This window comes from Lepidothrix coronata, unplaced genomic scaffold (genome assembly GCF_001604755.1).
Source record: "Lepidothrix coronata isolate B3197 unplaced genomic scaffold, Lepidothrix_coronata-1.0 Scaffold3, whole genome shotgun sequence".
Taxonomy (NCBI): domain Eukaryota; kingdom Metazoa; phylum Chordata; class Aves; order Passeriformes; family Pipridae; genus Lepidothrix; species Lepidothrix coronata.
The window spans coordinates 1,458,301-1,482,987 of NW_016690183.1; the positions used below are offsets into that span (position 1 = coordinate 1,458,301).

Sequence of the window (24,687 nt, forward strand, 5' to 3'; positions counted from 1 at the left end):
GGCGGGCCGAGGGTCGCGGCTCGGAGCCGGGGGCGGAGGCGATGGCGGCGGAGGCCGCCGACCCACGGAGAGCCGGAGACCTGCCGCAGCTGGTGAGCGGGGCCGGCTCTGGCTCTGGTGGGGAGCGGGGCCGAGCTGGGGCTGCCCTGGCTGGGGGTCGCGGCCTGGCCATGGGTCTGCTCGCACGGCCGGGCGGGAGGGGCGGGCAGCCGGGCGGGCCCCCCCTTCTCCCTTTCCTGTCTTTATTTCCACACACCCACCCCCCTGCAGGCGGAAAATCTGCTGTGTCGGCTGCAGGAGAATTTTCAGGCTCTGACGGAAAAGTTAACGCTGAGAAATATCCTCTTTGGAACGCGGTGTAGTTGCACCGCCGGAAAGACTGCGGCTCCTGCGGCTGGGGTCCCGTATGGGGCGAGCTTTGCTTCTAACATCGGGATGGGCTTCTTTCCTAAACATCAAATTAACGTGTAATGATTGACGTTGCTAAACACCTATGATGTAAAAACAGCTGAATTGCCCCCCCCAAGCCCATTTATTTATCCCTTTTCTAAAGAAAGAAATCCCAAAAAAGGTTTTACTACAAGTAGCGAAGTAGTCTCTGTGCGGCAGTTGTTTCAAATAAGCATCAAATTATATGTAAAGATTCTGAAGGTACATTAAAAAAACCCCACAAGCATCTTCAAAAATGCAACTCAAATTAGCCATGTGGTGTTGGTTTGAAAACAGCTGTTGGCCTCCTGAGTGTGGCAAGGTGAGCCCTCAAAAAGAGAAATTAAGACCTGAAGGGGCTCTGCGCTTTTTCATTTGATATACTATACTTACAGAAACTATCTCTGCTTTCTGAAACTGCACATTTATTACATTTTTTCTGAAACTCGGCATTTCAGGAAGCAGCTGTTTTAGTGTAAGAGAAAAATAATGTTTTAGCAGCACTCGTATTCTGATTGTGTAGGTTGACGGTATGGTATCACCTAAAATAGTTCCTCAGAAAGAAAACAGTCTTTTAGACAGAAAATACTCCACTCCTGGATATACACAAAGGCTTTTGGTATTAAGAACTTGAGTGCTTGTCTGTTGCAAGAAAGTGGGATTGTCTTGTAACAATACAATCTTGAGCATAGTTCATCGGGCATTAAACGTGGATAAGTTAAGATGCTGAGACATCTGAAAAAAAGGTGCTTGTTTTTCTTACAGAAAAAAACCCTGTAAAATTATAGAATTCTTATTTATAAATAAGTTATCTTTAACTTTTTACTGGAAGAAATGGGTGAGCGCATCAATGACCTTGAGAAGCGTGTTGCTGACCTGATGACAGAGGCTGGGATAGAAGAGAACACTGATGAAGACTTGAGAGTAAAGAAACTTAATTAAGTGTTTATGTATTTTATATATTTCCACTTAATTTTGAATGATGGGCAAGAATTAGCATGAAAATAACGTTTACATATTTACATATTCAAAAGTGTACTTTTTAAAAACATATTTAAAATTATCTTGGATTTCTGTTTGCCAAGAGCCAAAGAATGCTACCAGTTTTACAAAAGAAAAGCTGCATCTTGCTGCGTCTCTTTCAGCTGAGTGCCATGTATGAGGGTGGTAGTGCAAACTAATCCCAAGTACGTAAATTGAGGCTGTACATTTGTAATGAAATGTAGTGGCTTAAAGTGCTCCTGCCCACCATTCCTGTCCCTCAGGTATGCTAACCTAGCTGACTGAGGATTCTCACTGGTATAAATTTATGTACATGTGCTTTTAAACCTGCTTCAGCTTCCCAGCATGGCTCAGAGCACACCTCTTACATGCACTCTTAGTATTTATGAGACGGCCTTGCTTCCCTGTTCTGTGGATGCAGGTGATGTTGTCTTCCTGTTGTTGCACACTTTCCTGATTCAAATTGAGACACATCAATTATTCTTGTGATTGAGACTGCTTACCCAGTGAAAGACAGAAACGTCTGTAAATATTCTGAAGTAATTTCGGCCTCTATTCATTGTGATGCCTTTTTTGTGATAAGCTATGAAATAATTTTCAGAAACACAGAAAGACAATCTACAAAGTTGTATTTAACTGTATAGAGATCTCCATATTTTCATGCTGAATCACATTCATGAATAATTAAATAACCTACTTACTCACTGTTTCTTTGCAGCATTGAAAGGAGGATGTGTTCAAGAAACACAAAAGCAGAACAGCACTGCATTGACTCCAGGAGTTTACAATCAGTGTCACATTGACAAAAAATGTAAAGAGAAAACAAACATGTTTGCATCATGTCATGACAGAATCTCAATTTTTTTTTTAAACTATTGCCCCAGGAAAAAAAAGTAGAATGATGGGTTTACTTATCTAAATGTGGCACTGTATTTCCTGGAGCTGAAAAAAGAACTGTTACTTTCAGAGAAGGCAAATCCACTATTTTGGATAAAGAACTAAATCCTATATAGTGAACTTATCCAATCACAAATTTTTGTAATCTATGAAAATGTATTTCATTTATTTTAATAATATTAAAATAATAAGTTTTCTTTGTTGCCTTTTTACCTGTAATGTTCCAGAATAACAAGATCCTTCTAGGACAAAAATTTTTATTTGCATGTGCCATCTTCTTGCTTCTTTAAATGTTTTACATCACAAAATGCACCTTATTTGATGTTACTACAAAGGTGCCTCAGAGGTCAAATGAATATAAACCATTCTGCACTAAAAGAAATGGCAGTATTTGCACAGAGTACAGATGCTCAGTTGTTACTCTTTTCACAAGCCCACCCAAAGCCACACACCAATGCAGATAACATCACCTAGGTATGCAGATTGTGCCCAATTTCAGTGCTTTCATGTCAGCTGTTTTAATGAAAGTTTATTTTATAAACTTTGAGGTAATGAGGAATTCTAGTTGTCAGATAATTCCTGAACACAACGTGGTAGAGTCAGAGAAAATAGGACATCTGCATTAATTTTAAACTTCTTGTACACCAAAACATTGCCACTCTGCAGGAAAGATTTAGCTTGAAAGGCAGTGGGAACCTTTTACCATAAATGCAGAAACTGAAGCATTGCCAGGTGAATATCTAATGAGGAATAAATGCATCTATTAGAGTCTTCATTAATATCAAGAAATCATTCCAATCAATGCTTTAGTCAGTGTAGACTTGCAAGTATTGTCACACTGGGGCTGATGTGCTGGAGGACAGGCTGGAGAAATAAGCCATCAGGAACCTCATGAAGTTCAAAGGCATGTGCTAAGCTGGGCTCTGGGACACAGCAGTTGTGAGGGGCTGGCTGGCACACTGCTTTGCAGGAAAGGAGTGGGGTCTGGGGGGTGACTGTGAGTCAGCAGGGTGCCCTGGCAGCAAAGGCTGCAGCCACTTGCTGGTCAGCATTAGCATAAGCTGAACCAGCAGGTCCTTCCCCTCATTCAGTTGCCATGAGACCACACCTAGAGCATTGTGTCGATCTGGGGGCTCACCAGGTCAAGATATCTGTTGTGAGGGAGTTACAAAAGAAAGCCACCAAGATACGGTGGAGTACAAAGCATACAAGGGTTTGAGAGAATTCTGAAATTCTGTTAGTTCAGCCTTTAGAAAAAACTACTGTTTCCTGCTGCCAACAACTGCCCCCTAATAAAGCATGGGGAAAACTTAGAGGACTCTTGGAGGTGTTTTACACCAGAGAGTAATTTGAGACAAGCTGAAACACAGAAAATGCCAGCTAGATACAAGGAACGTTTTTCTACTAGGAAGGCGCACTGGCAGCAGAACAGGCCTTCCGGAAAGGCTGAGGAATCTCCATCCTTAAAAGATCACAGAATCATCGGGTTGGAAGAGACCTTCAAGACCATTTAGTTCAAACAAGATACTTAACACTGGACACAGTCCTGGGCAACCTAAGCAAGTGGGACCTACTATGATTTGAGTTTGGTGGTCCCTCCCAACATAAATGATTGCAGAATTACCACTGTTGTATTGGGTCTAGCTGAGATAGAGTTCATTTCCCCATAGCAGCCCTCACAGTGCTGTGCTTTGCAATGGTAGCCAGAAAGGTGTTGGTAACACACCAGTGGGTGTTATAGGGTCAGCACTGTAACATTCCTTCCCCAATTGAGAGCAAGATCCTGGGAGGGGACATAAGTAGGCCAGCTGACCCATACTAACCAAAGGGATATTCTATACCATATGACATCAGCTCAGTTATAAAGGCTAAGGAAAAGAAGAAGGGGGGGCATCCATTATTTTACAAATATTGCCTTCCTGAGCAACCCCTCCGCATGCTGAAGCCCTGCTTCCCAGAAAGTGGCTGAATACTTGCTAATGGGAAGTAGAGAATACATTTTTTTTTCCCTCTTGGCTCATGTGCACACAAACTTTCACCTTTGCTTTACTAAACTGCCTTATCTCAACTTACGAGTTGTTTTCCATCTTGTTTTTTCTCCCCAGTCCAGCTGAGAAGGGGAGAGATAGAGTGGCTCAGTGGGCACCTGGCATCCAGCCAAGGGCAACCCACCACAACTGTAAACCAGATTAACTCCAGCAGGAATTGGGACCCTTGTGTTTTACTTCTGTGACTCATTCTAAATCCTCTAAAAATACGCTTGATGGTAAAAAAGCATATTCTGCTTTGTCTTGTGACAAACTGGACCAAAAAGTACAGGTATCTCATTTCTGCGTAGGCTGGTTTGTTTTTTAATTAATCCTGTAAATATGCATGTATCATGTTGAAAAACAAACTCCCACAGAACGCCAACTCCAGAAGTTGGCAGAAATGCAAATAGAAATTTCAAGAGTCATGCCACAGTGGAATCCAGTCCAAGTCTCCCAAGTATATATGCATTTTAGTATATCATTAGACAAACTGGAGATCAAGTGACAGAAAGCATGGCTCGTGGTTTCTTCAGCTGGTGGCTGTGCAGCCAGCTCCAGAACAGCAATTATGCTTTGGCTCTGTAGAATCTACTGAGTACTTTAAACTGCCTCCTCTGTGCACAACCACCATGTAAAAGGAGTCTGTCACCACAAGTCAATTAAGCTGATGGGGAGAGGGTTGTGTGCAAAGTCATGGAAGATGTTTTCTCTGAGTTGTGTCAAATATTAATTATCTGATCTTTGCTAAATATTAATCAACGCACCTTAGAGTTTTATTCCCATTTTTAGTGGAAACATAAGGCTAATATTCTACACAAGTAAATCCTGAGAAAACTGATAAGCCTTCATCTTCCAACATAATGGATTTGCATCCAATTACATCTGTGTTCATTCACAAATTTAATTAGCTGAAAAAAATTAAAGTGAATATGTGGAACTCTCACTTTATTCTTTTAAAAAGCTATCGTTTTCCCAGATATTTTTGTAACAAAAGCAGACAAAAACAGTCAAAATGTTTTTCTCCAAACAGGCTTTCTGTGTACAAAAATACATAATACCAAAAGGAGAACAAAGAGTAAAGTCTTTAAAAAATAAAACCCCAAAGTTCAGCTACAATAGTACTGCAGTCAAGACAGTCACAGGCTTTGAGTCTTCTACTTTTTAAACAGATTTTAAACCTTTTAAATAATTCAAATTATGCTCAAAGTTCAAGGATTTGTAGGGTTTTTTTTAATATACATATATGTACACACGCAATAATAAATTCAAGTGGATGTAGAGTTGAGAGAAAAGGCAGCCCAAAGAAACGTCAGTATCTGTATTTAGTAGAATAATCTTTTGGCGACACCACCAAACCTCGACCTTTGCGGGCTCCTCTATAAACAGTTTCTATAATGTCAATCATCTCTTGCTTATCTTCCATTGCCCAGTTGATCTTGTTGTTATTACCTGTACCTAAATCAATCATGATGTGTTTGTTCCTTTAAAGAGAAAGAAAAAAACCTCAAAGTTAATATGGCATTATATTTCAGAAATAAACTTTATATGTCTCTAAAATGCTTTGTAGGATTCAAAAGAAGCCTTTATAACATAAACAGGCTTTCAAAATAAGGATCCAAGAGAGAGTATCCACTCCTGTCAGTCAAGCTCACATTTTACTGCCAATTCCTAAAGCAACAATAAGGACAGCAATCATGCCGGCAAAAATGGCTACTCAGTGCAATTATCCTTCAGCATATTCCTCCTTGTTTGTATATTTCTTTCCCACTACTGTCTATCTCCAGAGAGACTTCTACGCTTGTCAGTAGGACATTTTATCTCATCACTGTAGATGCCTTAGCTCAAAAAAACCTTCATACTTTGGATTTATCTTTAAAGCAAATTTGACAAGCTTGACTGCCATACTACTACAACATTCTGTACGTGTTCTGAGATTTAAAACTAAAACCAATGGATAATAAAACCAGCTTTCACTAATCACTTATCACTAATTTGTACTCTTATCAACCACTGTTACTAGGCTAATTGAAAAACAAGCCATTTTCCTATTTAATCAGTTGACTCTTTTGTAAAGCAATGAAAATATAAGCATCAGTATGCTAATATACATTTAGAAATTATTTACTGAGATACTGTATTTGACAAACAAAAATGAGTTACATTCTAGAACCATTGTGTACCTGAAGAAAAACATGACAGTACAGGGATCGTACAACTCGTACATCTTGTTGAAGTCTGGTACTTCAGTGATATCCACAAGATAAATAACAGCAAAGTTTTTAACCTAAACAGAAGAAAAAGGAAATACAAAAGCAATATATATTACCAAACCTTTCATTATTGGTAGTACCGATTTAAACACATAAGCTTTCGTTATTGTAACGTTAATTTTCTAAATTATTAAGTCATAAAATGACAATAAACAGCCTTGCTTTTATTTTTAACCACTACAACCAATTAACATGGGAAATATTTTTAAATATAGACAAGATGCTCATTTCACATCCAGTATCAAGTGGAAAAATACTATGCTAAATCAACATCCAGAGAAACAAATGCCCTTTATATAGAGCTGAGACCTCACAGTGACATGCACAGCTGTAAACACATAGAATAACTGCTTTGTGCAAGCCGACACATTTTGCCTCTGTCATCAGCTGCTTATAGACTTCAGAAAATTAATGATGTACAAAGCCCTAGTGCCTGCCTCCAAGCATTTTTCCCCCTCTATAACATCAAGACTCGTTAAATATAACAAAACTCATTAAATTTAAATTAAAATAAAACTGATAATTTAATAAAAAAACCTGGTAGCTTTTTTTGAGAGGTGCAAAGCTAAAACAGGAGCTTAAAAGTGTAATTGCTAATGAAAAAAAGACCTTGATGAGAAGCTATTCTCTGGGCAATTCTGGCAAAACCAGCTTTCATTTTGCAGAGTTACTCAGTTAAATGCACAAGAATCCCTCCCCTTTAATGCCATAGTTAATGCCTTCATTCCTGCAAGAAAACCACATCACATTTTTGTTTCCTAGGTGTAGCATATGTAACCTTAAGTGGAATTAGGGGAAGTTTTGGTTTCTAAGCTTAGCTCATATATGTACAGCAGAAATTAATACACTCATACGCATTAAGTTATAAGTCAGCAGTCACCTAAATTACACAAACCTTTAACTGTAAGGTATATTATCAAATCTCGTGCATTATACCCTGACTGCACAACTGTGCCTCCCCATTCTTAATTACATGCTAACACAATTTTGGTCCTTCCCATTTGACTACACAGAATTACCAAGCTGGGGTTAAACACACATGGTCTAAGATCTATGGCAAACTTACTGTGACAGTTCATTTTCCTATCAAAAGTCTGGAAATGCAGTGATGAGTACAATATCTGCTTGATATAACAGTGTTTTAGTTCACAAAACAGGATTAGATTGTATGAGAAAAATATGATACACTGTGTACCCTGTACTTAGACATCTTAGCAGGCACTTTACCTGAGGAAGTATGGGGATGTTTGTTTGCAAAAAAACACAGAAGCACATAGTAAATAAATTTTTATGGACTTCCGCTTCAAGATGGTTTCAAAAGTATAAACAATAATCACACTTCAAAGATGTAAGTAAGTATTGCCAGCAAAGAAAGTAAAATCTCTCCTGAAGTGAAACAGCATTTAAATAGTTTTTACTGTGCTTTTATGGAGCCAGTTGTAGTCCTAGGTTCAGTCAGTAATCTAATGAAAACATCCATTTAAGCCACATTCTAAATCTAAGGCAAGAGGTAAAGCCTTATAAACTCAAGTTAGTCATAACATCAAACCTTCTGAAGGAATCCTTCAAGCCCATTTCAATTTTATATTAAAGGCTTCTAAGAAGCTTAATGGGATGTTCAGAGAAGTGACTGAAGTTACTCCCTGGTTCGCCTTAGCAGGCAAAAGGCAGTTGTGGGGTTTTTGGTACTTTTTTAAAAAATAAAACACCCGAAGAGCTGTTTTCATTTTATCCTATCATTTCTTCTTCCACACTTCTGGATTTTTAGCATCAGCAGCACATCTTTGCCACAGGGGAAATTTCTACAACATATTCAGCAATTTTGACAAAGCAAACAATCTTTGAAAAATTATTTATTTTGGCAATTAGAAAATATTTTTAGGTAAATCTATCATTAACAAAACATTCTTAAGACCTGTTTTGTTCACTGAAAGATTAGTCCAAGGAGATTTACATGTTGCACCAGACTACCACTACAAAAGCACTCTTAAACCAAAATTTTACTTCAAAGAACTGTGTACGCCAGATAGTACTGCAACAAAGAACCTTTAAAGTTAGTTTTATATTATACACATTTAATTTAGTTGAGCTGTTGGTGAACCAGAAATGCTTGTCTATAGCAGTGAACATCAACAGCCTAAGATTTCATAAGAGAAACAGACTATCCAAGTCTTAAACAAGTTATTATATAAATCTTACTGAAAAGGACTGGATCACTCAAATCACCTTTGCACAGGCTATGTCCAAGTTATCACCATAATCCAAATATCTAAGACATTAACTGAATCTTCCTTCTCTCCTACCTACTTTTATAGAAGTGAAACTGATGACAGTCGCCTGCTGAAAAGCTCGTAGCCTAAAGCAGACCTTAAAGCTGGACTCCGAACTTTAGAAGTGGCTCCATTCTTTACCACTCGCTTTCTTAATTTCAAATCTGACAAGATTACCACTCCAAAATGACTTAACTTGCAAGCCCATTGAATAAGGGTGTGTTTTGTTGAGTTTGGACACTGGCTGCCAAGGTTGCTCATGACATGGGCCTTGCACTCCAGTGCGTGTAGCAGCAGGAGGTTGGGATTCAGGCCTAAGAAGGAAGTAGATAAAAACATGGGCAAGAGGCTAAATATGGAGAAGGTGATGCAGAAGTGCTGCAATGGCCGCATCTACAATTTGGAGGCCATGCCAGACTAGGCAAGCTTGTCACCAAGAGGCATTTATTTCAACATGAGACAAGCCCTGCAGAATTACTCAAATGTCTCTCTCTGCACGGTTTTGACAAGTTTTACAGCCTGAAGCAGCACTTACTGTCTCAGACACAATACTGGAGACAAGATAGGAGCAGTACACAGCAGCATCTGAGCTGGCTTCACACACAGTCAGCTCTAATTCACAAAGCTTTAGTTTAGGCTTCAATTTAAGCAAAAGATATTGAAGTATTTATGGATTCAGGCTGGTATGGATGCAGGAGTTGATCCATACTTGAGCTACTAAGCATGTGGAGACAAACAAGGTTAACCACTCCCTGTTGGGACTTGAATCCATCGCTCAGAGAGAGTTGTCAGTTCAAAAACTACATTCCTATACAGAACATGCTTTGCTGTCCTGTCAAGGCAGTGGTTGCTAACAAGTTTTCTTTCTGATTTATGTTGTGACTGAGGATATGGTATGGAGACCTTAGAACAAGAATTAAATGCAACTCTGAGCAAGCAAACCTCAATAAATAAAAGCAGTTGCAGTTGTAAGAATGAAGACTACACTGAGGTTGTTAATGTAAACCAAAACTTTACTGTACAGACAATATGCAAAAAACTTTGTGGTATTTTAGAAGTTGAACATGTAATAACACAATTTTATTCTGAAAGTACTTAACCTCATAACATACACTAAATATAGTAAATTTTTTACAGTTAAGTATGCTACATTCTGAAACAAACAAAACCAGAACCTCTAGTGAGAGACCTCCTTTTGGACACCACCACCACCACCTGAAGATAAAACCATTTTCAGCAGCAAAAAAGAGACAGGTACTAACTATGTCTGATACTCTGACCTCCTTTATCTGTTTTTCAATTCAAAACTTTCTTTGTCTTTCCAGGCCATTGTAGCTGCTGTTCATGGGGACAGGATAGAGTAGGAAATTAAGTCAGAGTGGGAAACTAAGTCAAAGAGCAATACAGATTCAAAATTTTATTACTTCCTTTCAAGGGTTTGGGTTCAATTTTGCTGGTTGGGGTTTTTTCTCCCTCTAGTTACAGTAGCTTCATAGATCAGTCTACATTACTCATCGTCATGGCTGGGCTTCGCGAATGAAGATTTGAGAAGGACTCTACCCACGCTTGCTGCAAACGCGCTGGTGGCTAAAAAGGCCAATGCGAGATAGACAAGTCCAGTTGCAAAAGGCACAGCAGAAAGTCTCCTTAGGCGGTATTGGCAAGACAGGATTCTTTCTGCATTGTCTTTTCTCCTCAAGAGTGATTCTGCGTGTGTTCTCAAAAGAAGCAGCAGCGTTACGTATAATGTCTCCGTGTCTCCCAATTGGAGGCCAGAGTAGACCAGTTATGATGATCAATATGGCCAAGGCTGAGATGTTGTTTCAGGGAGTCCTTGTATCTCCTCTTCAGGGCTCCTCTCTTGCAGCAGCCGGTGGCAAGTTCACCATAAAGCAGGATCTTAGGGAGGCGGTGGTCCTTCATCCTTGAGACGTGTCCTGCCCAACACAGCTGTGTTCTCAGTAACATGGCCTCAATACTTGTGATTGCTGCCTGTTCTAGAACAGACGCATTAGTCACATAATCTGACCAGTGGATGTTTAGGATTGAACGGAGGCAGCGTTGACAGAAGCGTTCTAGGAGATGCAGGTGGTGGCGGTAGATGACCCATGATTCAGCCTCATATAAAAGAGTAGACAGCACAATGGCTCTATAAACGCTAATCTTTGTACTTTTCTTCAGGTGTTTATTACACCAAACTCTTTTATGGAGTTTTCCAAAAGCTCTATAAGCCTTTGCTAACCTGTTGTTTATCTCTCCGTCGATCTTACCGTCCGAGGAGATGATGCTCCCCAGATAATTAAACTGCTGGACTGACTTGAGCTCTGATTTGCCAATGATGATATGGGGATGATGGAAAACTTCCTGAGGTGCAGGTTGGGAGAAAACTTCTGTCTTCTTCAAGCTGACTTCCAGTCCAAAAAGCTCAGCAGCCTCTGCAAAGTAGGATGTTAAACGCTGCAGAGCTGCTTCTGTGTGAGCCACAAGGACGGCATCATCAGCAAAAAGCAGCTTCCAGAAAAGATGGTTTAAACTTTTCAGTCACCTTAGGTTGAATAGGCTTCCATCAGTACAATATCGAATGTAGATAACGTTTTCTTCATCGAAGTCCGCCGTGGCCCTTTGGAGCATCACACTGAAGAAGACTGTGAATAGAGCTGGTGCAAGAATGCAACGTTGTTTCACATCATTGGTTATTAGAAAGGGCTCAGAAAGTGCATTGCCATATCTGACTTGGCTGCACTGATCCTCATGAAGCACAGTGATCATTTTGAGGAACTTGGGGACATTACTCAACACACATATAGAAAAACCAAAAGTACATTATTGCCTAGCCACAGTTACAGGCTATTTTAATACTTCACAGAACTGTATCTGCTTGGGGACTACTATTAAATATTTAAACTGAATGGCTCAAGACTATACAGCAGAGGAATCTATAGGACCTTTAACATCAGGTACAGATTCTGTATCCTATCTTGTTGAAGACCACACACTTTGCTGGTATACAGGAAACACTGATGTAGGAAAAATCATATGCCAGTATTATCTGTCCTCTGAAGTTCTCCCTCCTGACTTTCTTCAATAATTATATCATTCTAAAAAAATATTTATGCATTCCTACGAGATGACATTGACATGGAAATCATTAATGACTGGGATGAACAGCAAAAATCATGAAGTTTTCTGAAATTTCTGTCAGAGGTAAGTAATACTCTTCTTTTTTTTTTTTGGTTAAGATTTAAGCTGCCCTTGCAAAGCAAACCTTACATCCCAAACCGCATACAGCAAATATCTCAGAAAAACTGAAACAAGATTCCATCTTTTCATTTTCCTAACCAGTTTCCAGACAATGTTTTTTTCTGTTTACATATTTTATGGACAAGGAACTTACAGGAAAAAAATACAGGAACTGAGACTAGCTTTTGCAACATATCATTCAAGTTGAAGGCAACTAGCAGACTAGCATTACTGAACTCAACAGAGTAAGTACAAACTTAAAAGTCTGTATTGAATCTTTTTTTCTTGCTAATTATGCTGTAAGTTTAGGTGATAAATTGCTACAGGAAAAGAGAAAGACATTATACCGCCAAGAGCAACACTTACAGCAAATAATTTTGAAAACTACGGACATCAGTAAATGGATTAGCCTTGCTCAACTTTAATTACAAAATCACCAGTAACTACAATACCGATATGCTTTTTTTATAGCTCCCTCTTTCCCTGCCCCACATTGTTTTCCTCTCTCACTTTCCATGTAACCTTAGCAGAAATGCAGAGGTACAATTAATGTCTGAGAAAAAGCCACAGCTTCTCACACTTCTGATTATGGTTAAATAAATGCTCAACATTTGAATAATCCTCCCTAAACCCACACTGACCCAATAAAACAGTTATCTGATTTACAGTATTCAGTCATAGATAAATCATGGCTTATCACTTAAACAAGGGGTATTAATTTAGCGAACAAAGCCCTGTATTTCAGGGGATGGGTTTTTATAATTGTGAGTTTCCTTTAAAGAAAAAAAAAAAAGTATATTTTGAAAAAAAGTGTTCAAGAGGAAACTTGTGGAACTCAATTCATACATGTTTGGTTGAAACCCTGACAAGGCAAAAAATCTAACATCTTACAATTACTGTTTGTTTTGACATTCAGTGAAACCTTGCTTCTTCTTCATGTAACACTGGGGGGAAAAACAGTCAACGGCAAGTGGAGTACATTTCAGTGAATATAATCTACTTTGTATTTTCATACAGCATTCCAGTTTCCTCCTCCCCAAAAGGATTCCCGTTTTCCTATCATAAAGTACAGATAAATATTACTGCTACCCAAAAATATGCTGCACTCTAAAAGAATAATGCACCATGGTAACAAATGTAAAATATGACTACATTGGCTTTGAATTTCTACTGCAATTACAGCACGTTAACATTCTGAATTATTCTCCAGTATAAACACCTGTACAATTGGAACTTTTACTCACTCTTTAAAACAGCAGAGATCCAAACATGGCTTGTAAGCAAGAGGATGAGGAAGGATCTCCCCCTTTAATTTGCCATTTCTGCAGAGGGAGATTTTTAAATAAGAAGTTACATTGTTCTTTCTTCCCCCAGTCACCCCTAACTGCCAGCATGTCTGCCAAATTGCCAAGCATCCTGCCACAAGTCCATACTAACAGTATCTGAGCATAAAACACCCCCACCACACTGAACACAAAACAACTAAACCAAAACATGTCACAACTCCTTAGTGTATTCTATTATGTCTTAACACATGGCTGGAGGTATAGATCTTTCATTGTGGGGAGTTTCAAGACACAAGCTAATTTATTTAAAAATAACATCAGAAGACAGTGGAGTACACCACAAAAAGAATACCATATCAAGCTATGCAGCATGCCTAGAATTTTATATGAAGGCAGCAAAGTTGTGGATGTCCTATGCTGAGAAGTGTTCAAGGCCAGGTTGGATGGAGGCCTGAGCAACCTGGTCTAGTGGAAGGTGTCCCTGCCCAGGGCAGGGAGGTTGGAACAAGATCTTTAAGGTCCCTTCCAACCCAAACCATTCCATGATTTCTATGATAGCTGACATCTTTTCCTACCCAAGTTACCATTTATGGCTCAGATTTTTTTGCTCCTTTTTTTCATGTGGTTCAGTTATAGAGTTATAATTTTCTACATCTATCGCTATGCAAAACCTTTAGCAAATATATGAAAAGGTAACTTCTAGCTGATTGTGTATTTTAACAGTCTAATTTTTCTTCAGTATCTTTAAGTGACCAACCAGCTGTCAGCAAGCATTCAGTTTCCATCTGAAAACAGCTTTAGAGTTTGGCTCCTAAAATTTAATTCACTTCATGCAACTCAAGAGGAATGCTATCTGTCTCCACAAATATCACTGATGGATTAATCAGAATAATAACACTGACAAATTAATCAACACTATCCTGTAAAGTTTAGCACCTCACCATTTTTAAGAGCCAAAATGAAAGTAGCTTTCCAAGTTATTCAAATGGAAACTTGAAGCTGCTATATATTTTCATTGCAAGTGAGAGCGCCGCCTTACCTAGAGCCACAGCCCTACCATCGAGCACCTGTTCTCGCTTGAATGCTGTCGTTCATACAATGATGGGTTATTAAAAGGCAGCGATCTTGATTTCAGAAATCTTGTCACCCCGTTAAATACTGCAAACATCAGGTCAGTCAGTGACTCTAGGAGACACTCACGAAAGCAAAACAAACAGCTTTCCCACTGCCTCCTGGAATACCTTTCCAGAACCCGAGTTATATACAATCTGCCCCGGGCTTCGAGCAAGCCATGGGGAACACTGAACGCAGAAGGCGCAGAAATCTCCAGTTTACCTTCTCGGCGATGCTGTACAGGACCTCGTCCATCTTCATGCACGTCGGGTCCCAGTCGTGCCCGAAGCGGATGACCACGACCCGGTCCTCCTCCGACAGGATGGCCTGGTCCACCTGCCACCCGTTGTGCAAGTGCGGCAGCATGTACGACATCCTGGCGGGCGGATGGCGAGCCTGCGGGACGACAGGAATGCCCCGGCTGCTGACAGCCCGTCCTGGTTCCCGCGGCACCCACAGCCCCCGGACCGACCACCCCCACACCCCCCATGGCGCCACCTCGCCGGGCCCCGCGGCAGCAAGGAGTCCCCCCGCCCCGCCCCATCCATCTCTCCGTCCATCCCGCCGCGCCCCGGCCCCAGCGCACCCCGCGGGCGACCTTTCCTCGGAGATACGGGTGGCGGGAAGCGCCGGGACGGGTCGGGACGGGAAGCGGAAATGAGGGATGGGGACGGCGCAGGCACATCCGCGCTTCCGCCCCGCCGGAGGGCGGGACTTCCCCCTTCCCGGACCGGCAGGGGCCCCGTCTGCCCGAGCAGCCCGGTATCCAACCGGGTGGGTACGTGGTGCTGCCTGTCTGCTGGCCAGGGCCTCGGGAATCGCCCCTCGCAGGTGCGATTTGGAGCCGTGCCATGCGGATCGGTGCGGCCGGCCCGAGCAGTGCTCCTGGGTGGTACAGGGAGGATGGATGGGGATCATCAGAGCCCCGACCTCCGTGTCTCTGCTGCTGGCCACTCTGCTCTGTTAATAAACTCCCTGTGTCTCCATGGGATTCGATCAAGGAGGTGTGCCCAGAGAAGCTGTGGATGCCCCAGCCCTGGAACTGTTCAAGGTCAAGTTAGACGGGGCGCTGATCAATCTGGTCTAGTGGCAGGTGTCCAAAGCAGGGGCTTTGGGACTAGATGATCTTTAAGGTCCCTTCCTTCCAACCGAAACCATTCTATGATTCTGTTATACTGCAACAGAGAGAGCAGCTGCATGCATCTCCTGGTTATGGAAGACTTCTCTCAGTGTGTTAACCCACAGGAATGAAAATTTTCATGCACTCACCTCTGATACACACACACTACACACAGAACCGCCCCCAGCAGTGGCAGCTACACTGCCCAGCCCCTGGCAGATTCACCCTTGCATGCCTTTAGTGCTCTCTCATCTGTCTTGCAATCAAAATGCCAGTACATGAGCACACTGGATAAGTGTTCCAGTGGAAGTGATCAGCTGAAACCAGCACGTTTCAGCATTAGCTTTCAGAATCGAGCTGGCCATTGGGATAGGGCATCCCAGGCCACTCTGTTTGCTTCCTGAGAGGCGTTAGATCTTATTCTACACTGCACACTTCTTTAAAAGCTTAGCTTGCAGCAGACAGGGTGAAAACCACAGTTTCCACTATAAAAAAACCAGTACGAGCTTGAGCTTGAGCTGTGGGGAACAATGTGAATTTGTACCAGATAACTTTGTCCCATAATTGCAGAGCTCTCAAAAAACTATCAAAGTCCTCCTTTGGCTTTATCTCATTTCTAGGAAGTCCAGCGCCGGGGGCGGGAGAGGAGACGAAAGGCAGCCTGGTCTGATTGCAGCCAAGCAGAGGCACCGGCGGGCGGTGCTCCGAGTGCCGGAACTTCCTTGGAAGCCGCCAGCTGCCGGATCGGCGGTGGTCGGGCCGGGCAGGGCAGGGTTAAGCGAGCGAGGCTGGACAGGAGCGGGTGTGCCCGGCCGGGAGCAGGAGCTGTGAGCTCTCCGCTCTTCCAGCTGCCGCAGGATCGAGCTGTGAAAGGCAAGTCGTAAGAAAGAAACCATCCCTGGTTGGTGCTTTGGTTGTTGTTTAGGTAATTAGTCACCTTCTTTAGAGAAGTTAGCGGGAGGAATTGATCCTGGATAACGCATGCTGTTAACTTTAATTGAAAACAGAGCTAGGAAAAATCATGTAGGTTTGTTTTGCTGTGATTTAGCAAAGTCCAAAGTCATACAGCAGTGCCAGCCAAGAAATCTGCAAGTAAGGAGCGACTCAAGCTTCACAGATGAAGTAAGGCCTGCTCAGTTAGCACTAAAATGAATACTTTAATGCAGTACTTTTTGTTTGCCCAGTTGTCTCAAACTAAGTAATATTTTCAAAATTTTCTCCGCAATGCCAGGACCAGAACTTAGTTCATTTACATTATATCACGGTGTTACATAGGGTTAGTATTGCTTACATACATAGAAGCATATAATCTTACATAAATACAAAATATGAGGAGAGACAGTTTAAAAAAAAAAAAAAAGGGTGTTAGTGGTACTGCAAATGATACTAGTGCAAGACCAAAATTGTCATATCCTTGACAGGTGTTATATTTAGCACACTGGACAAGACATCTGATAATTGAATAACTATGTTCATGAGCAAGGCATTCAATCTGTTGAAACCGATTCCATTGATGTCTGGCCAGACAAATTTGGCTTACAAATTTATTCATCTTGTTGCTTCTCATGGACGTCGCTGTCACAGAAGTGTGATTTACAAACAGAGGTACAGGACATGCCCATGTAGTGCTGGAAGACGAACAATAAGTGCTGAGACTAAGGTTGGTATCTGGAGAGCCCCCTTTCTTCTGCAAGGTTCCTTTAAGTGTTTTTAGTTTACTGCTATCAGTATAATTTTTTAAGATTGTACCCAGTATTAGCAGAACATCAGTTCTTGAACCAGTGCTGCAGCCTATTAATGGTTCACGTGCACATCAAACACAGCTGAAATGGTGGCGAACTGAGCATACCCACAGGAATGAAAAGATTCATTACATGCAGCCAGCCTGTTTCTAGTTCAGCACTGTTTCTAGTGCACCAGCTGTTTGTTTAAAGCTAGTGGCTTCCTCCCTCGTGGATCACCTTTCTGCTTGTGCAGTGTAGGAAGTGCTTCTAAAACGAATACAGTTCTGACTCTACCCTTCATGGAGGAGGAAGTGGTGATGAAAGCAAATGGTGTAAAACATCACTCTCTTACTGGCATGTGCCACTCAGTTGATGATATCTGGTGCCCAGTTTTCCACCACTGTTAACAGCATACAGGTTAATTGCCATCTGGTCTGAGTAAATTACTGCAGGAGCATCAGGTTTTGATCAAAAAGCCGGACAATGCTGTCACAATATGACATCGTATTGTGATTTTATTGTATTGTATTTTATTCTATGTGTCATTCATTCTGGAGGATGAATCTAGTTTATCCTTCTAAGGTCATGTTGTGTGATACTCTCAGAAATATAGACTACATCTGGGAAAATTTGAATTTTCACAACCACATGGGGCTAACAACTTAAGTTTGCAAAAAATAGATGATATATATTTCAGAACATGGTTTTCCTTTGCAATTTGGTTGCACTATTCATCTCATTGCCTTGTTTGCTGCTGTTCAGAACTAGGTAGTATTATCAGAGACATTGTTTATGATGAATTGCAGACCTGTCCTAACACGGAGACGCCTTCAAGCCCATGTACAGCAGCAGACTGGAACTGAGGAAGAAATGCAAGTCAAGGCCAGGATAAAGCAGCATTATTATAGATTGTAATAATCTTACAATCTATTACAATTGTAAGATTGTAAATGCTTACAATCTCTCAGTGTTGAGATTGTAAGCATTTAATAGTTGTGGTTGGGATAAGTCTGAGTTTGCTCAGGACAAGGGTAAATATGGTTGACAAAAACTTCCAATCTATGCTGACACTTTTTTGTCACAGTTTTGAATTCTGGTTACTTGCAGAAGGTTTTTGTGAGAGGACTGAAGCAGCAGGATATCTCTGCCCAGTACTGTGTGCACAGAATAAATCATCATGCGGGGGAAAATTGTTCTGATTCAGTTAGGACAACATCAGGTTTTCTGCACCCAAGCATAGGACATAGTATGAGATGGAAACTGAACATCAGTGGAGCACAGCAAGCAGAATTGTAGGAAATTAGGCACAACTATTGTTAAGATATGCAGCAAATCTTCAACTACCATTTTTATCAATAAGGGCTGCCTCTAATTAGACGTTTGGTTATCTGTGGAGCTGGTATCATCTTATTGCAGAATACAGTACATTTGCAGGAGTGTGGTAGAGAGAACTGGGCTCTGAAATGTCTGCGAGGGAGAAAGTTCTAGTATGAAGGACTGTGTTGTTGGTGGGAATTACGTTATTACCTCTAGTGCTCTTCCCCACTGGTTCAGCATATAGGCATGGGTGTGCTAAATTTTACACAAGTTCAGGTACAGATCTGGATGTTTAAAACACTGAAAGCAAGCAGTCTAGCAGCTAAGGATGGCCCTTCATCATGCAGATTTGTTAGAGCTAAACCATTCCTGACAGATGTTTGTCAGACCCATCTGGGGCTCAGTGCCGCCCTACAATACCTGCAGCTTCACCAACCATTAACCAATAGGCAAGAAACCGTGAGCAGCCTCTGTTTCATACCACTGTTTATAGAAGTGCATTGGTAAGTAAGGTTGAAAAGCTGCCAGATTTGTATGAAATCAGTATTGAGTCAGGACTAAAATGAAACTATTTGCAAATAACATTTTGTAGGACTGGATTTTGATCTAAGAGTGCGGGTATTCCTTGGTGTTGTAGTCTAAATCAGCATTTGGGAAAAGTACTGGGAAATTGTCTGATGCACCACATTAGTACCAAGTGACTGTGGATTAAAAGCAGTATTGAGTTCCATCAGTTCCTGTTTTACAGATGTGAATTTAAATGATCACTATCTCATTGCTCCTTTAAGGGTGTTTTCCTGAACAAAGGAGTGTCTCTTCTATTCCACTGTTGCAGGTCATGGCAAAAGAAGAGTTGCCAGGCGTTTTGATTCTGGATATAGGAGGAACTCAGGGTGTGCTAGAAAACCTTGCAGCGCTTTTGAAGAAACACTTTCACCTTATCACCATGAAGGAATTTCTTGAAAACAAAGAAGAAATGAGCAAAAAAATCCAATCTGTTTTCGTGTTTGAATGCAGGCCAACTATTGACCGTGAGCTTCTAGAAAGCCTGCCTAATTTAAAGGTAATTGGAAATTCTGGAGTTGGAGTTGATCACTTAGACTTGAAAATGATCTCTAGCTTTGGAGTAAAAGTGACCAACACCCCCCATGCCGTGGCGGACCCAACAGCGGACATAGGAATGGCCTTGATGCTGGCCTCTGCCAGAAGACTAGTAGAAGGTAATGTTTTTGATTTTCCTGGATCTAGCTACTTCTTTGGCATATCTCACTTTTGCTATGATTCAGATGATCTATCTAAATCAATATTTGGGATGCTTTTACGGGGATAAATTTTTGGAGGCCTCAGTTTTCAGAGGCATCTGCTCTTCATGTGTCCATCTTCTTTTTAAGGCAACTGTGACTAGACAAAGGCCTTTGTCTAAATTATGCACTTTGAAGTCACTTGTGATATGCTGTTTGGAATAATGCCTGGGGATTAATTCTCCTCTGGCTATTCACTGGGTGGGTTGTTTATAGCTGTAAAAAATGAATACAGAGTGCATCCAAATGGAGTGTCACCACTTTCCATTTCCCCTTGAAAAAAGTGTTAGGAGCTATAGTAAGGTACAAAACATAAATGGCCATATCCCTGTCTCTAGACTGGTAATTAGTATAACTCCTTTTTTTTCCTGCTTCTGTGATGAGTTTATCTAAATCAGTGGGTTGTATTTGCTGAAGAGCATCAGCATTATGATTAAAATAGTTGATAGTCCTTTTGACAAAGTTATTTCACACTGTACCAGCACCATTAGTCTCCTTTCCCCACAAGGGTTTTTTCTCCACATGTCCTTGCTACACAATGCCTTTTTGAGGAAGGAAGGTGTCAGTAGAGACTATCACAAGAAGCTGCCTCTGTCTTCAGGGACTCAGTCTTATTGTCACTGCTGCTCCACCCCTGAGCATGAAATAGCATCTTTCCTGGTGATGTTTTCTCACTATTGTATCTTGTTGAACTTCAAGTTCTGTGTACAAGAGCTCACAGAGATCCTTGGCTGAGCTGGAATTTGCAACCTTCACCCTCACTTAAGCAGTGAGTCTGCTTTGGGTTGTGATCCAGGAGAGAAATGCTGAGATTTACCCCAAATACAAAAAAAATTGAAATCAATGCTTGCAGGATGGTAAGTGTTAAAGAAGCTATTTTTGGATTTCCAAGAAAATGCACCAGCCATGGAAGAGGTACTTCCCTGAGGAGCCATTCCTCCTAGCACAATACCTCCTAGCACAATACCCAGTCAGGACCCTGCTGTGTTACTGACTCCAGCCCTGGCTGCAGGGATTGGCACCATCCAGGCCCTTCTATGAACTGATCAAAATTAGCAAGGCTATTTTGTAGGGGTGTTCCAGAGCCTTGCTGCTGTGATGGTGATAAACTTTTTCTGTCCCCCAGACCTGCTTTTATTGCTGATTTGTACCCATTCAGCATGTACTTACATTCAGGCTGCCAGATTGCGGTTTCTCCAGACACGAAGCATTTTGCTGTTGACTGGCTGGGAGTGGAAGTAACCAGAGCGACGCTTGGGATCATCGGGATGGGCAGCATTGGGTACAAAGTGGCTCAGAGAGCCAGAGCCTTCAACATGAGGATCCTCTACCATAACAGAAACCGGAGGTAAAAACATCTGGTTTCTGCGTGTAATTCAGTGGGCAATGACAGAAGCCACAGCTCTACTTGTGTCCCTGGTCTTCCTATGCACTTGTGACAGCTGTAAGCAGCATGAGAAGCACCAGCATGCTGCCACTTCCTCACTTTGGTTCCTGCCATGCCTCCTGCACTCACTTTGCCCTGGTTAAGACATTAGCAGTTTGGAACAAGGGCCGTGTACCCTTTCTGAAGATGTTGTCCAAGCAAACCAGGCCTTGTGCCCTTGTGGTGTCCCTTGTCCTTTCAGACTCCTCTTCAGGCTTCTGGCAGCATCCCTGTTCCCCCCAGCCAGCCAGTCTCCTCAGCCTAGCCTGATCATTCATCACACCAGCACCAAAGACAAAGGTCTTAATTTCTCACAGATTTGTAGTTTCCTTTCTTTCACACTTCACTTCCTCTTCATTTCTTTTCAACCACAAGTCCTAACTCACATGTCAGGCAAGGAAACACTCCACAGGGATTGGCATGGACACAGAAGAGAAGAGTGGGATCTGACTACATCCCCAACCTCCTATACCTAATATCACCCGTGTGCTTTGCATGCATCACTCCTTCAGTGTCCCACCACTTGTCTAGCCTCTTGCTTCCTCTAGCCCACATCCTTCCTGCCTCCCTTCCACTATCTGCATCTATCAATGTCTTTTCCTTTAAACTTGTCCTTAAACCTCTCAGTCTCTGTGCTGTTCTGGATCTCTCCTGGGGTAATTGATTGTTGAAGCCAGTTAGAAATAGTTGCGTCAGTTTGGGGGTTTGTGCATTTTTTCTTCAGAAGAAAGGAAGAGGAAGAGGCTGTTGGTGCCCACTACTGTGAGAAGATGGAAGACTTGCTGCAACAATCTGACTTTGTTATGTTGATTGTGAACCTGACTCCTGAGACTCACAGACTGATTGGGAAAAAGGAGCTGAGTTTGATGAAACCCACAGCTACTCTTATAAACATCAGCCGAGGTAGGATGATCTGAAGTAACTGTTTGTGGCTCCACACTTAAAGTTGTGTTTTATTTAATTATGTTGACATTCCCCTCTCCAAGCTCAGTCTGTGATACTCTGTTTGATTCATGAAGTAGCTGGCAGTCTACAAATGAGCGACTTATCGTGGACCATATGCTATGTGTTCAAAGGTCCTGTGGAAATTAGGGATGCTCAGCAGATGTTCAGTTCTCTTTAGCCTTATCCTAAAGACAGGGTTTTTAGTGGAAGTAACCGAAAGGTTTTCTTAAGCAAGGATGAACGGGGTACAAGGGAAAACATTATGTAACATTTGGAATAGCTTGTAGAAAGGAAGCCTCAAAAGGGATGTCAGATCTGTTGGCACTGAACAAGCATATGAGAAAGATTATAGTTTCAGTAAACAAAGCAGAGATAAAAGAGTGGAAAGCATGAAGAGATTACATGATTTTTCTGTAATAATGCAGGAAGTGTCAAAATGAGGAAAAGACTGAAACTAGTCTCATCCCAAGAAGCACCTCATGCAGTGGACCATAATCATTCTGTAATTAAAGATTAATAAATCAAATCGCTGGTTTGTTTGGTTAATGGTTGTTAGAAAGGCATTCTGCTTTTGAACAAGATGCAGATCCTCTAATTTTTTTCACTAGACCCTTGAGACGTTTCTGTGCAAGTTTCGAGCTGGCTTCCCGCCAAGTCCCCGAAACTCGACAACAAGGACCTGCTTCCCAGAGAGGGAAGAGGAAAAAACGACTTAAGCAGCCAAAGCTATAGCAAAAATATATATATATTTTACATATGAGACAGATATATACAATGAGAATGCTATACACCACAACTACAGAAATCCCAAACAGCTCCCCAAAAAGGGAAGAGGGGGAGGGAGAAGGGAAAAGGACAAAAAGGGACAAAGACCAAACAAGTCAACCAGCCAACTGAAGGTAAATTAGCAAAATCTCACCACTTGCCTTCGAACAGGCAGAATGGCTCGACACGGCCCAGCGCTCTCCCCTCACACATGGCAGATAACAGCAGTCACTGTAGGCCTCAGCTCCAGATAAGCCAGACCGAGACAGGGACCCACCGTTCTTGAACCTCGCCGGAAAGGAAGAGAGCGAGGTCCCTCCTGCTGGCTTTATTTATACCTCAAGTTACATAAAGGAATAGCATGGAATACTTCCGTGATCACTTAACTAGTTCCTTCCTGGTTACAAGCTGGTCTCCAGGAAGGCCTAGAGTGAAACCATCACAGTTTCCTTACTCCCCATAAAAATATGTTCATTAACTCATTGTGATACCAAGATTTCATTTCAATACAGGTGCAGTTATTGATCAAGATGCGTTGGTAGAAGCTCTCCAGAGTAAGGTTATTAGGGCTGCAGCTCTGGATGTGACATACCCTGAGCCTCTGCCAAGGTAAAGAAACCTGTTTCCCATTCTTTTAATCTGAAATGTTTCAAACTTTGTGCAAAGTGCTGTCATAATCTTGATCTCCCCAGCGAGCCTCTCTCACTGCATAAGGGCAAAACCTCAGCCTATCTCACACAATCATAAATAAATGACAAAGTATTCACCTTTCCCACATCTGTCAGTTCTTTGCCAGCCTAACTGACAGGCAAGGCAACAAGACCAACAGAGAAAAAAGAAATGGGTAAGCAAGCTTCTCACAGCTTTCTGCTAGTTCTGTGCTTGTGGCCCTTTTGTCTCAACATGCCGCTGCTGTTTCCCAAGGTTCCCTTTCTCACAGCTAGCATAGGATAGCAGCAAAGTAAGTTCTCTGTGTAACACATTCTGTTCTTTCTGTTTTTTACAGAGATCACCCTCTATTAAAATTAAATAACATCATCATAACCCCTCACATTGGAACTGCAACAGTCCAAGCTATCCATATGATGGCAGAAGAAGCAATAGCAAATATACTGGCTGTTCTCAATGGCCAACCCATTCCAAGTGAAGTGTTTCCCAAATGATGTGTGCCAGATGATACCACTAAATCTCCTGTGTATAGGAAGACACTATTTCTTACAGTACCACTTTTAAACTAAAAAAAAAAAAAGCAACCTGTTCCTGCACTGCTTGTCGTGATACTGCAAAACTGTCATCTCACTGGACTTGATCTGTACTGTTATTTCCAAGTCTGAAAAATAATATAGAACCAATAAAAGATATTTGTTTGAAGATTTTAACTGAGCAGATGCACTTTGATATCCTCAGTCTGTTAGTGAATACTCTGCGATGTACTGGATTCAAATCTCACTGGAATATGTAACATTTTTATGTGGGTCGGAGGCAAGTCGCTGTGAGGGAGTGGAGTGGGGAAGGGCTGGGCCTTGGGGGACAAGGTCAGGGCCGCCCTCAG

General features: G+C 41.6%; 3 protein-coding genes across 22 annotated transcripts; 2 read left to right on the plus strand and 1 right to left on the minus strand.

The window, feature by feature from the left end:
* On the plus strand, nucleotides 1-10,337 carry HSBP1L1 (heat shock factor binding protein 1 like 1). 4 transcript variants are annotated; one of them, XM_017821485.1, is made up of 4 exons: nucleotides 1-92; nucleotides 271-337; nucleotides 1,256-1,353; nucleotides 10,036-10,337. In XM_017821485.1, exons 1-4 carry the CDS (start codon nucleotides 42-44, stop codon nucleotides 10,231-10,233), a joined length of 414 nt encoding a protein of 137 aa, XP_017676974.1. In that variant the 5' UTR covers nucleotides 1-41; the 3' UTR covers nucleotides 10,234-10,337. The 4 variants fall into 4 exon arrangements, with proteins under 4 accessions (XP_017676974.1, XP_017676989.1, XP_017676995.1 ...); XM_017821500.1 differs by lacking the exon at nucleotides 10,036-10,337 and adding an exon at nucleotides 4,434-4,664; XM_017821506.1 differs by lacking the exon at nucleotides 10,036-10,337 and adding an exon at nucleotides 2,150-2,176.
* On the minus strand, nucleotides 5,287-23,398 carry TXNL4A (thioredoxin like 4A). 10 transcript variants are annotated; one of them, XM_017821465.1, is made up of 4 exons: nucleotides 23,290-23,398; nucleotides 14,760-14,933; nucleotides 6,539-6,642; nucleotides 5,287-5,839 (listed from the first exon to the last, which is right to left on the minus strand). In XM_017821465.1, the coding sequence occupies exons 2-4, from the start codon at nucleotides 14,910-14,912 to the stop codon at nucleotides 5,668-5,670; spliced, it is 429 nt and encodes a 142-aa protein (XP_017676954.1). In that variant the 5' UTR covers nucleotides 14,913-14,933; nucleotides 23,290-23,398; the 3' UTR covers nucleotides 5,287-5,667. The 10 variants fall into 10 exon arrangements, with proteins under 10 accessions (XP_017676954.1, XP_017676893.1, XP_017676885.1 ...); XM_017821404.1 differs by lacking the exon at nucleotides 23,290-23,398 and adding an exon at nucleotides 15,136-15,236; XM_017821396.1 differs by lacking the exon at nucleotides 23,290-23,398 and adding an exon at nucleotides 15,124-15,234.
* LOC108500355 (probable 2-ketogluconate reductase) lies at nucleotides 13,678-24,514 on the plus strand. 8 transcript variants are annotated; one of them, XM_017821212.1, is made up of 8 exons: nucleotides 15,265-15,368; nucleotides 16,278-16,582; nucleotides 17,079-17,317; nucleotides 19,534-19,918; nucleotides 21,176-21,347; nucleotides 22,150-22,328; nucleotides 23,648-23,744; nucleotides 24,142-24,514. In XM_017821212.1, exons 3-8 carry the CDS (start codon nucleotides 17,126-17,128, stop codon nucleotides 24,296-24,298), a joined length of 1,182 nt encoding a protein of 393 aa, XP_017676701.1. In that variant the 5' UTR covers nucleotides 15,265-15,368; nucleotides 16,278-16,582; nucleotides 17,079-17,125; the 3' UTR covers nucleotides 24,299-24,514. The 8 variants fall into 8 exon arrangements, with proteins under 8 accessions (XP_017676753.1, XP_017676701.1, XP_017676691.1 ...); XM_017821202.1 differs by having other exon boundaries at nucleotides 16,278-16,558; XM_017821222.1 differs by having other exon boundaries at nucleotides 16,278-16,530.
* The last annotated feature ends 173 nt before the right edge of the window (nucleotides 24,515-24,687 follow it).

What these genes read in the sequence shown, in the direction of transcription:
- HSBP1L1 (XM_017821485.1), top strand. Translation starts at nt 42, where the DNA reads ATGGCGGCGGAGGCCGCCGACCCACGGAGAGCCGGAGACCTGCCGCAG. An exon ending in GGAAAAGTTAACGCTGAGAA is followed by an intron (nt 338 to 1,255) that starts ATATCCTCTTTG and finishes TTAACTTTTTAC; the next exon opens with TGGAAGAAATGGGTGAGCGC. An exon ending in ACACTGATGAAGACTTGAGA is followed by an intron (nt 1,354 to 10,035) that starts GTAAAGAAACTT and finishes AATTTTTTACAG; the next exon opens with TTAAGTATGCTACATTCTGA.
- TXNL4A (XM_017821396.1), bottom strand. Translation starts at nt 15,222, where the DNA reads ATGTGCCTGCGCCGTCCCCATCCCTCATTTCCGCTTCCCGTCCCGACC. An exon ending in TGTACAGCATCGCCGAGAAG is followed by an intron (nt 6,643 to 14,759) that starts GTAAACTGGAGA and finishes TCTTCTGTTTAG; the next exon opens with GTTAAAAACTTTGCTGTTAT. An exon ending in ACTGTCATGTTTTTCTTCAG is followed by an intron (nt 5,840 to 6,538) that starts GTACACAATGGT and finishes TTCTCTTTAAAG; the next exon opens with GAACAAACACATCATGATTG.
- LOC108500355 (XM_017821212.1), top strand. Translation starts at nt 17,126, where the DNA reads ATGTTCATGAGCAAGGCATTCAATCTGTTGAAACCGATTCCATTGATG. An exon ending in CAATAAGTGCTGAGACTAAG is followed by an intron (nt 17,318 to 19,533) that starts GTTGGTATCTGG and finishes CCACTGTTGCAG; the next exon opens with GTCATGGCAAAAGAAGAGTT. An exon ending in TGCCAGAAGACTAGTAGAAG is followed by an intron (nt 19,919 to 21,175) that starts GTAATGTTTTTG and finishes ACTTACATTCAG; the next exon opens with GCTGCCAGATTGCGGTTTCT.